A 12,723-nucleotide genomic window follows, 5' to 3' on the forward strand; every position below is an offset into this window, starting at 1 on the left:
GTATGAAGTGTATGGATAATTTTTGGGAGTTTTGCAAATATTTTGCACCAACATATATTTACTGACTAGTTTTGTTACATTGATACGATGCGTTTATGGTGAGGAAAATGACAACACATAATAATGTTCATCTAGAATATTTGTGCTCGTTCACTGCAGACGTAGAATGCGTATGAATATTGTATGAACATTGCAGGTACTTACGTTGTGACTGAGATGTTATTTTTGATTTGGTCCGCCCTCTTGAGTCGACCTGACTGCTGCCCATGCTAGATGCCGTCGATAAAGTCTGCTTAGTCCGTAGTCGCCCTGGATAGCAACAAAAATGCTGTAAGTCATCAGGCCAATCATAACACACCATCACATGAATAAGTCAAAGAGATTTCCAGTGTTTCGCTGGCCCACCACAACCACCCACTGGCCAGTCCTGTGATTGAGGGAACGTATTAATGATTGCGTTAAAGGAAAGAAGATGGGACAGAATGGACAGAATAAGAGGAGAGTGTCGGATCAGTATGGGAGATTTTTAATGAAGCAATTCAACTTGGCACAACCACAAGCTGAAAGGCAGATCATTCGTTTTCTTGCAATACCACAGGCCACCAGCAGACAGCAGCAGCACTACATCACACACAACGAGCTCCGCCCACTACGCGTGAGAGGATCGGGTTCCCTATTATACCTAGAAAGCATTGGAATAACTAGCACAAAAAGCAAACAACTTTCCTCCTAGCATAATTTAATATAAATCAGAGACACATAAAAATCACCAAAATCCTGATCAACGATTCAAAGACAAACAGTAGGAAAGCATGAGCAGGAAGGAAGGCCAATAGAAAGGGGGAGGGGGGGCAATTAAGAAAAGGAGAAGATGAAGACGGGATGAGCAAACGGCAGATGATCTTACCATCTTTATCAGAGGCATCATCTTAAGCCAAAGAAGAGAGAGAGGAGCACAGCAAACCAGTTAGAACATAAAACACAAACACACTCAACAACAGAATCACACGTCAAAAACCGCACACACACACACACACACACACACACACACACACACACACACACGTAACCTTGACGAATTGAAGGGTCGTTGTTTTCCTTTTTGGTAAATAGGTAGGAAAATAGGTAGGAAAATGTCAACACCCATAATGCACTGGTGCATGTTGCAGTCCGAGGCCACTCCCAGTCTGATTCTACTGGATAGGCTTGACAAATACCGCCTTGCTTTAGTAGGAAACGCTTCTTATCAAACTTTGTAATACTGGGGTTGACTTGTATTTTCCCAGGGGGCTAGAATTCAAAAAGTGAAGGATCCAGCACGCTGTAGGCTGCAACGTATCGTAAATATGGAGAGAACGCAGAGAATCTCAGTGTTTCTAGTCAACATTTCAAACTGGATGACCACGAATACAGTGTTTTAGGCCAAACGCAGGGGGGAAAAAACTAAAAGAAAAACTGCCGTTCCGTCAGTTCTGCCCAAAGCAAAACCAGTGTCACATACGGGTAAAAAAAAAGCTGTTGCCAAAGTGTAAAGAGAAGACAAAGTATGATAGGATTTTCAGTGACTGTTCTGTTAATAACCCTCTGTTGATCCGACTGTCTGTGTGTAGTTTTCAAGAAAGCCCTGAAGCCGTCAGAGGTCTTTTGCTGACAAATTTGAGTTTCTCTGTCCAGGTAACACAGAAAACGAGTACGTAGACATTGTAACTATACAAAGTGGTTCGAAAATCTGCAAAGTTACACTTTAAGACAATTCTTCACATCAGTTTCTATTGCGTGTGGTGTAAGAGCGTGCATATCTGCATATTCACACGTGTGACCTCTTCTGTTCATGAGTTGATAAAACTGTGCCTTAAGAACCGTATGTGGCTCCTACCGAGAGATGCGTATGATCCGGGGACCAGGCCTGCCGTGACTCGACCGGCCCCTCCAGCCTGTCCGCTGTGTCTGGCTTTAGCACCGGCGGCTGCGTTCACATCCACATCACTGCGGGAACGCTGCAAAGAGCCTGGAGATCCTGACGATTTTGAGCTCGCAGGCACTAAGGTAACAAACAAACAAATGTGTATGCTACATATATATACATTTTTTAACAATGAAGGCCATGTCATTATAAACAAATTTTTTTATTTAATTTTATATTGTGTTATTAATAATTACTATTTTTCCATTGCCTAGTTCTCATTTAAATTTTAGTGAAGTTTATTAAGGTATTTTTGTTATATTCAATTATTCCTATTTAACTTTAATTTATTTTCAATTCAGTTTTTAGTAATTTTAGTACTTAAAATTAAACTAGTTTTCAGTTAGTTGCAAAAGGCAACATTTCTAATTTTCGTTTAAAGATCTGAGTTTAAGTTTCCATCTAAATTTCAGATTTATTTCAATGATCAAAAATATTTTAATAGTTTTATTATCACAACACTTCTATGAAAAGTTAACTTCCTGAAGTCTCACACCATAAGCATTTTGATAATTATGCATGAAATGTTTAGACTACATGGAATATTTGTAGTTTTAAAAAGCATTTTACATGATTACATGATTACTATTTGTTAGGCCCTAAAATATTCCTAATGCATTATATACATTTTAAACAAAATATTGAGTGATTTGGGGTTCGAACACGACATGAGTCAATTACAAATACACACGGACACACACACACGAAAGATCTCACCTCTGCCTGGAGCAGCTGACCACTTTGACAGCGGCCGACTGAAAAAGAAAAGAGGGAAAAATACAGAGCTCTTATTCAATTTCACCATTTACTGCAGCAGTCGGTTGCAGACGAGTGAGATATTCTTACTTAAGGCTTTCTTGCGAGCTGGAGGACGAGCGATCCGACTGTGGGAGGGACGCCACGCTGCCCGAGCTCTTTAGACTCTGAATAGTCTTCTGATAGGACGGTTCTAATGCGTTATACAGAGACTCCGCCTCCCCAGGGAAATGAGCTTGCAACCCACAGTATGCCCTGAGAGAGAGCAACATCAGAAATAAAACACAACACGAAACAGCGAAATACATGAAGTAATTTGAGGACGGCACTCACTTCCTGGCCTCCACTCGAGCCTCCGAGTCTGCGTCTCTGATTCCCTTCTTAATGCTCTCCACCAACACCGCCGCATGCCTGAGGCACAGACGAAAGAGAAGAGAGGTTATGTAGTGCAGTGCTGGCCTTTCGACACCAGTAGGCACTGTGGTTTAGCCTGTGCTGTGGCGGTACCTCTCCAGAGAGTGAGTCTGCCATTCCTGCAGCAGGAGATCCAAGAACTCATAACAGCGCCTAACACGTACAGAGAGGAAGAAAGAGAACTCAGTAATGAACCCACACAGGTCTTGGTAAGTGCTCAAGAGGGCAGGGAGATAAACTGAACGGTTACAATAAATACATGAAGAAATTAAACTCTTAAAGATCGTGCCAGCAGATTCCTGACTCGCAAGTATAAACATGTTAAGATGTTATTTTTAATAGGGTGTCTGGTAATTGGCAAAAGAGTTGGGAAGACTCATTTCCACAAATCAGCTCTTTTAAACTGGGCATTTTGATTAATTGAGCCGAACACTTAAACACTTAAATATTTGTTTGTCATCACCCTCAAGGGATTTATGCTGTATGGGGACGTATTTTACAATGTTTAGTAACAAATATTTAAAACAATAAAAAAAATAAAAATAAAAATTGATAAATAATTTAAGTGAGTAGTGAGAAACAATCACTGGAAAACATTTAAGATTATTTTATTTTTATAGATTATGTGTTTTACTGTTAAATGTCTGCATTAACACTTGTTTGGTCCAAACTCGCTCATTCTAGAGGAAAAACCTTTCAAGTCAACTTTAAATTCTTACAGACAGACAGACAGACAGATGGATAGACAGACAAATAGATAGTTAGACAGATAGATAGATAGACAGACAGACAGACAGACACATAGATAGACAGATGGATAGATGGATAGATAGATAGATAGATAGATGGATAGACAGACAGACAGACAGATACATAGATAGACAGATAGACAGACAGACAGACAGACAGACAGACAGACAGACAGACAGACAGACAGACACATAGATAGATAGACAGATGGATAGATAGATAGATAGATAGATAGACAGATGGATAGACAGACAGACAGATACATAGATAGACAGACAGACAGACAGACAGACACATAGATAGATAGACAGATGGATAGATAGATAGATAGATAGATAGATAGATAGATAGATAGATAGATAGATAGATAGATAGATAGATAGATAGATAGATAGATAGATAGATAGATAGATAGATAGACAGATGGATAGACAGACAGACAGACAGATACATAGATAGACAGATAGATAAGATAGATAGGATAGATAGATAGATGATAGATAGACAGATGGATAGACAGATAGATGGATAGACAGACGGATAGACAGACGGATAGACAGACGGATAGACAGACGGATAGACAGACGGATAGACAGACGGATAAAGATAGATAAGATAGATAGATGATAGATAGACAGATGGATAGACAGACAGATGGATAGACAGACAGACAGACAGACAGACAGATAGATAGATAGATAGACAGATAGATAGATAGATAGATAGACAGATAGATAGACAGACATAGATGGATAGACAGACAGATGGATAGACAGACAGACAGATAGATAGATAGATAGATAGAGAGAGAGAGAGATAGATAGATAGATAGATAGATAGATAGATAGATAGACAGACATAGATGGATAGACAGATGGATAGACAGATGGATAAGCTTGTAGGTGGAAAACAAATATTCAGTTACACTATTTTAAAGTGTCCTTGTTACAGTGTAATTCTATATTTAAGTATTGAGTAATAATTAACTACATGTACTTACTATAGGGTTAGTTGCACATAATTATGCTTACTTTATAGCCTAGTTATCACTATAGTAACTACATGTGACGTGTAAAAAGGACACCGTAAAATAGAGTGTCATCTAATATTCCTGCAGTGCTCAGCTATAGTGTGTAGACGCAGTTTTAACATCTCACCTCCGGACGGCCACAGACTTTGACGTGCAGTTACTAGCGATGAGAGGAATTAGTCGTGGGACATGAGTGTGCTGAAAATACAAAAACAAACAAGTCAAAACATGCAGACACAGTGCAGTCAGACAGACAGAATGAACTCCTGCACACCACCGTTTCTCACCCGTATGATGATGCGTATGGCTGCTGTGCCGGATGTGGCCATCACTCTGGCACAGTTAGGGATGAGATTGAAGAGCACTGGAACGATGGCCTCTGCTCCATGATCGAACTTATTCCCTAATAGTGTGGAGAGATGCCTGCACAAACATGACACGATAAATTGATGCTCTTTACAATGAACACAAAACAATAGCAAGAATCCACAAATTAAGATCCAGTAGACTGCAAATAGGAATCGCTTTGCTCTATGGGGCTGTTTACACCTGGCCACTTCATGCGTTTTCTGTGATCGGATCGCTATCCGATCGTGAAAAGACCAGGTGTAAATGTCCTCCGAAACGCATTCGAGACGGATTTGATTCCGATTGCTCAAACCACTTCAGGAGGAGGTCTGGGCTACCCTGGTAATCCAGAGTTCTCGCGAGAGCACAAGTTGAATTTGCTCAGCGAGTTACTCTGGTGTCGAGTAATGATGCTCATTAAATATGCCCTTGTATCCGAGCTGCACCAATCACATCGGGTTATCTGATATAGGCGGGCCAGAGGCGAGCTAAACAGATGACGACAGCGCTGTGACGTCGAAGTCATTAGTAAACATTGCAAGATGGCTATGGATGAACACCAGCTGTCTGAAACGGCTTTGGCCGCTACAATGAACGAGTTAGACTTGGCTTTTTATCTAAAACAGGAACAGAAGACGCCGCTCGAATCGTTCCTTTGCAAGAAGGACGTTTTTGCTGTTTTGCCGACCGGATACGGTAAGAGTATAATCTATCAGTTAGCTCCGCTGGAAGCTAAGCGTATGGGGATATCTCTTATCCTATTGCGTGCAGTGAGATTTTCAAATGCATGCTTGGTGCCGCCCCTCGAGCTGGGCGATTTTCATTAGTCGATGCCAGACCATTACTCTTTCAGATTTAGGTCTGGGCCGCATTGCAGACGAAACTGGACAAGTGTAAATGTATCTGGTTGTTGAAACCACATATGTAAATTTTACTCCTCCCAAAAATGCAAAAAAAATAAACGTGTGAGAGTGTGTTACAGGCTTTATGTAATGTTAGAGCCAGATATGACGACACTACTGCAACACGCATCGGCGCAGATGAGAAGCTGAGCATCTATTCATTAAGCCAACGTGCAAACTATCGCAAATCAAAGTGAAAGTAAGTCGCTTAACATTGTGTCAACAATCATCATTAAAAGTAAAGAAACGAAATGATCTTACCAGGGCTGTTTCTGCTCTCTCCTATTGCGGTCTTTGATTTTGAAATTTTAACTGATGATCAATAAAATGCAGCTCATATCTGTTGCTTTCGGTGACGTGCACTCCATTAAATCTGCATATAGCGCGGGAACTGAAGATCGGATTTAAATCCGTTTTGCAAAAACACATTTATGTGACCAGGTGTAAATGGAATCGTTTTGATAAATCAGATAGCTATCCGATCTGAGAAAACGCATGAAGTGGCCAGGTGTAAGCAGCCCCCATGAGCCCGTCGACTCGTCTCTAGCCCTTAATCGAGCGGTTGATGGGAAACAGATCTCAATAATCTGCATACTATGCACACACAGCTTTCTAATGCCAGAGATCTGAGATAACATTGTTCAAGATGTCAGTTTGACACTCACGCCACTGTGATGCAAGCCTCCCGCACCACCTGAGAACGCAGGTCTTTTGCCGACAGCTTAAATGCGCCATCCAATAGGCGCAGGTGCTGGTAAAAACAATCATAGTCTGCTGCCCCGGCAACCAGCAGAGATCGGATTTTCTTCAGCTGTGGAGGGAGAGGGAGGGGAAAACAAGACCACATCAAAGTCACAAATGAATGGGATGCATTGGCAAAGCTACATAAAAGCCAGATAGAGGTTTTTTTTTTTTTTTTAGTGTAAACAATCCCTATGTATGGTCACAAAGAAAACTCTAGGTCTAGTGCATCCCAATGCCATCCCCTCTTGAATTTTCAATGGAACCACAAATATTCAGCAAACAAGTTCAGTCACTTCTTGTAAACAAAATACGGAAACAATGGTGATGTTTAATGTCGGGCTGGGCGATATATCGCATGACATTGTTATCACCTAATTAATGCGATATGGCTCAGCTTGTCAGTGAACTACGGCTCTGTGTAGTAAATGCCGCTCCATCTGAAAGCAGGTGATTTACTACTAATCAAGGAACCGGCTTTACTGACGAGATGCGCATAACGTCATGCGATATATCGCCCAGCCATAGTTTAAAGACGGCATTAAATGAAAATTCACCCTATGCATTTTGTGAATGCATTTTATAGATGTTATTGTGACCGATTCATCCATGCGTTTCAATTGTTTTATTTTGGCCTCGTAATGTTCAATCAAAATGTCAACTCAATCTTCCGGTAAGACGACAGACTTCTCTGGTGATGCAGGACTTCTCCAACCATTTAGTCTGCTTAAAACTCAGCTTGACTGCAAGTATATTGAGTTTGTACGATATATCTGTATATTTAAAAAAACAAAAACAAGGCAATACCGTTTATATCGATATACAGTAGATTGATGTTACGAGCGCATCTGAAAAATAGCAGAGGAAAGCAGTGAGCTGCTGCGGGGAAGAGCATAATCCAATTTGTCCTAAACTTGAGACATGCTTTATATTAAGGGCTTTAAAATAACTCGTAAGAAAGTAATCAACGCAGCTTACCCCGTCAGATGCTCTGACATATAGTAGTTCGGTTTAATGAGTTTGAGATGTAATGTTTTTTTCTCAGTGCATAACGTATATATTTATTACATGCAAATATTTCCATTTTCCTGGACGAGCCTTATGCAAGCGAGCAACTTCACAGACTTCAGTGAACGAGGGCGCGCCAAAATGTGTGACTAAAGTGACTAAAATACATTTTGATAAAACATTTGTTGTTGGACCTTAAATGTGCCATTTGTAGAATTTGAAACCAACAAGCAAGTGTAGGTGTAGGTGTATTTTTTATGAGCGTAGTAACTGTAAAGAGATCGAACTGCAAGCTTGCATTCTTTTTTGAGTGCAATGCCCACATCTCAAAATTCTGTTAAGAAATAGTGGGTATAACAAACCACAACACTACATTTTTTTTATTTTTTTTTGCATAATCCGTTACACTCGGATGGTCATCAAAATGGGGGATGGTCACTCGGATGGGGGGGGGGGGGGGGGGGTTTCAACAAAGAGTTGGTCACTTGTTTTCCCTTATTAAAAAGTTTTAAACAAAGAAATGAATAATGAATTGACTGCAGTTGAATCAGTAACCTAATGAAAGCTGTTTTATTATACACAGAGTGGGTCCCCTCATGGGGGCAGCCATGTTGAGATCACATGACCAGTCAAATTGACTTCCTTTATCTCAGTAACCGCCATTTAACTGGACATGTTAGGTCACTTGATCAATTAATTATGGCTGACTGTAAATAGTGCATTTTTAAGCAGTGGCATTACATTCTCACTGAAACCGTGGTTTTGCACAATGCTGCATCCACACCACTAGGTGTCAGTGTATGTCCAAGGCAACTGTTATATCAACTAGCATAACTTAGACAAAAATGCTTGCACAAGTGTTTAAATCGTGCATGTTGAACTCACCGCGCTTGTTCTATGGTCCCAGTCGTGTTTATCGTCAGATAGAATCTCACGGATCTTGTTTAGATTATCCTCCAGGTCCCGTGAGGAGTAGATCTATGTCAGGAGAGAGGCACGTGAGTTTTAGATCAAACACTTCCAAGTCTTTGATCAAACATCAACGTGAACGTTGTGAAACCCTCAGGTAGATTTGTAATTAGGTTCTGAGGAATCTCTCATTTATAGGCAAGTGTGTGTCTCACCTGAACCGTGGGGACGTCTGTGAATGCTTTGATAAAATCCTCCTCATCCACAGCTCCTGCCGCTTCCTTAGAGGCTCCTGCAACACACACGATTGACATCCATTAAGACACAAGACAACTATGAAGTTTATGAGGGGCAGATGCATCTCTGTCTAACACTGTGCGACATTTTTAATCTCAATCACGCTGACAGACAACTGACAGTTCCAGCCGCTACCATAGAAACTGAGGTGTTACTATGGCGATCGTTGTATCGCCATGCAAAAGGGAGGGTGTTCTTTGTGTACTAAGCATGTGATTATGTTTTAGGTTTGTGTGTGATACAAATAGGTGGGGGAGGAAGTTGTAAACCACGTTATATTTTTAAATGATTTTCTTATTCGGTGAAATAGCCCTTTGCAACCTATTACAGGAGGGAGGAAACCCATCCGACACATTAACAGCTCTCAATCCTAATGGACTTCCTGTCTGTCTTCCTGTCTGGCTGTAATTGAGCGATCAATCATGAGGGGGGTGTGGCCACATCAGCACCAGCGAGCTGTCAGTCAGCCTTCAGGAAAACCCATTTTGGGTGGACCTTTGGTATTGAGCCTCAGCAGAAACATCAATTCATTACGAACTGCTGCTGATACGAACCAAGTATTTGTGCAAACTTCTCGTTCTGTAAAAGCATCGGTTCATGCGGCTACAAAAACAAAAATTAGACATGTGTGCAAGTGTGTACTTGCATTACAGCTGCACGGTTCTGGATAAACTGCGAATCACGATTTTTTGTTTCAAACTGAGATCATGATTCTCAACTAAACAAAATAACACGTGATTCACTAGAGGTTCTGACAAAATGTTAATTGCTGCACAGTCTTAAAATGTTTAATTATTCTGAATGAATTATAAAAATAAAAAAAACAGGTTGAATGAATGATTCAATGACTCAAATAAATACTTCACTTGTTTGTTTACTGGATGAATCAGCGTTTTTGAACGAATCTCTTCAATGAATGATTCAAAGATTAATTTGGTTAATCTCTAATTTGATTGCTTCCGTAGACATCAGTGTTCATCTGAACTATAAACTTTTATCCCAGTACTTCTGTGAGAATATGAATTAAGGTAACACAGAAATAATGACACTGTGTGGTTTGTGACGCTGTTTCACACTTATACATGACTGCTCTCTCTGGGTCAGCCGCAGCGCAAACGCATATTTGAGCGTTCTGGTGAGATTTTGTCAAAGGTTTAATAGACACGGGCGAATTGTCATTTAGGAATGAGATCGCGTGGGTGTTTGAATCGAGATCGCGATCTTTTAACGATTAATCGTGCAGCTCTAACTCGCATTGAAATAATAAACAAACTAAATACTCATTATTCATTATTTCTTCTTAAGAGCCTCTTTTGTAACATTTCCTTCAATGATATTCAAACTTGTAGAACTGGGGTGTTAAGATCGTGTAATGATAGAGATTCTACATATGACTTTATACAACCAATAGAGGTTTTCTATAGCGTAGCAGGAATTTTGTTTACAAACAATGCAAAACCGTAAAAAATATAAAGCAAAATGTGTCCCAAACAAGTCAAGTCCCAAACACTGACAAATAAGATATTAACAATGCAAAGCTAAATAAATGTAAGGCTGCTGAGCAATATCACAAGCGTCTGCATATCCACTATTTTACAACAGCTTTGAATGTGGTTCATCAAACCAGAATTTAGGAGAGTAACGATCTCTTTTATAATATTAGTTGAGTCCTTTGTTCTAATCGTTATGTAATGTGTGAAGCTGCTTTTGCACTGATGCCAGAAATATTTTAGTTTGTGTCCATCAAGTTCAAAAATAAAAATAGATACAGCTTTCAAAGCCAAGTACCTTTCATTTGTGAATTCACTGGATGGTCTAAAAATAAATACGATTTACAACATGGCTATTTAATAAATATATAAGCCATTTTTCATTTCATTACCAACCAATACATATATATTCATATCATAATAATGCTTTAGACATAACACCCAGCCCATAAGCTTATGATACCTTTCTGAAAGCACAGACTAACTGAGTCAGTCAGTGATTAGTTAGTTTACTACTTTATTAATCCCACAAGGGGCAATTATAGCAGGGCGCAGAACAACACACAACAGACTCATTTCAGACATGAAACAGAACATATAGCCAAATTAAAACACATATTAAAAGAGTCACATTTTACGCATTACAACATGCTTCAAAAGGTTCAATCCACTCATAATGACCCATAAGTGGATTATTATTGAATTTTGACTTTTTAAAGAACACAATCTCACACGTGTCTCACCTGTCTTGGCAGCACCAGTAGCACTGGGTCGTCTGGCACTGCCGGCGGCTTCTCCAGGTTTCTTGGGTACTTTGGGTACTTTAAACGCAGCCTGAGCCGACGACGGCCTGCTTCCGTCCACAGAGTCATCGTCGTCAAAACTACGATCTGAGAGAAGCAACGAGAAGATTGGTTAGCAAAGTCAAGACGTGCCGGCAGCATTTCAATAGACGAGCTAATTGTAAATTTTGTTCCAGGATAGACTTACTGCACAATGATAAGCAAAAACCACTTATTTCTGTGCCAACTTGCATAGTCACATATTCTAGTCCCAATGCAGTTGGTTCAATAAAAAGGAAATCTATCAATGAACAAATCCACTTCCTCTGAAACCCAATAGGTTTTAGGATTATATCACCAAGTATGCCGAGTACAAGGTCTGATTTCCTCCCCACCACAATATCAGCTTCCGTAATCAATGACCAGCCCAGAACCAGGAACTATTAGGGGCCTATCAATTACTGAACAGCAACAACAGGAAGTATAGGTACAGTTAATGACTCGCACACACAAAGAGAAATGCCTTGAAAACTCAAAAGCCCAAAGCCACCCACACACAAGAACAGATTGGGCGCTTCCAGTAAGAACACAAACAGCCTTTCGTTTCATCTACCAGCTGTTAAAACGCCCCAAATCTCCACGGCACCTGGGCGACGTCCAATGCCTGCACTGATTCAGACGTCAACGTTCATTTGAGCCACCGGCATCATATCAAACAGGTACATTTCGAGAAGACACTCACAGTCACAGATGCGTTTGCAGATGAGGCGCCTCATGCCTGAAGGCGGGCGTGGCTCTCTCTCGTATCCGAGGCAACGCCCAAGCTGCCGCTCACATGACCGTGACTCTCACGGTGACAAAATATCCCCAGACGGTTCGGCAAGGCACACACCACAGTTCACAGCAACCACCACCCAAAAGCTGGTCGGCATCTTCTCTCTCTCTCTCAATTACTCTCTCTCTCCATCCCCCCTCGTCTCCTGCTCCATCACTCCCTCGCACTTTGCTGCACACCGTCCCCCCCCCCGCCCACCTCCTTCCCAGCTCCCGAAGAACCAATCAGGAGAGTGATGACATCATCTATAAGCAGCCAGTGAGCTTTGAGATTTGAGGATGCTTCTTGCATGTCAATGGGGCTCATTTCGTGTGGAGCTCAAGCTAAGCTAATTAGCATCACGTCGGTGCGTGATCACCTTAGTTTAAACACATTCACGGTCAAACATGCACAGTTGAATAACATGCATAAATACAGATGAGAACGAAGGCCACACCCCTACAGCCGAGACATGGTCTTTGATTGCATATGAAAGTGTGTGTGTGTGTGTGTGTGGGC

General features: G+C 40.8%; 1 protein-coding gene across 38 annotated transcripts in view; it reads right to left on the bottom strand.

Annotated features, from left to right (window-relative positions):
- The window catches only part of clasp2 (cytoplasmic linker associated protein 2), a 61,174-nt gene that overhangs the window by 27,233 nt on the left and 21,218 nt on the right, over positions 1-12,723 (bottom strand). For 19 of the 38 annotated variants that reach the window (XM_084423943.1, XM_084423939.1, XM_084423938.1 and 16 more), the window contains 13 exons: positions 11,352-11,498; positions 9,037-9,113; positions 8,798-8,890; positions 6,829-6,974; positions 5,201-5,336; positions 5,041-5,111; positions 3,227-3,286; positions 3,053-3,130; positions 2,810-2,974; positions 2,681-2,718; positions 1,877-2,041; positions 908-928; positions 205-309 (listed from right to left, as the gene is read on the bottom strand). In XM_084423943.1, the coding sequence (XP_084280069.1) occupies positions 205-309; positions 908-928; positions 1,877-2,041; positions 2,681-2,718; positions 2,810-2,974; positions 3,053-3,130; positions 3,227-3,286; positions 5,041-5,111; positions 5,201-5,336; positions 6,829-6,974; positions 8,798-8,890; positions 9,037-9,113; positions 11,352-11,498 (1,302 nt within the window). Of the gene's footprint in view, positions 1-204; positions 310-907; positions 929-1,876; positions 2,042-2,680; positions 2,719-2,809; positions 2,975-3,052; positions 3,131-3,226; positions 3,287-5,040; positions 5,112-5,200; positions 5,337-6,828; positions 6,975-8,797; positions 8,891-9,036; positions 9,114-11,351; positions 11,499-12,132; positions 12,406-12,723 lie in introns of those variants that run through there. The other 19 variants (XM_084423944.1, XM_084423937.1, XM_084423936.1 and 16 more) reach the window with 2 other exon arrangements.

Source organism: Rutilus rutilus (assembly GCF_951802725.1).
Source record: "Rutilus rutilus genome assembly, chromosome: 11".
NCBI lineage: Eukaryota > Metazoa > Chordata > Actinopteri > Cypriniformes > Leuciscidae > Rutilus > Rutilus rutilus.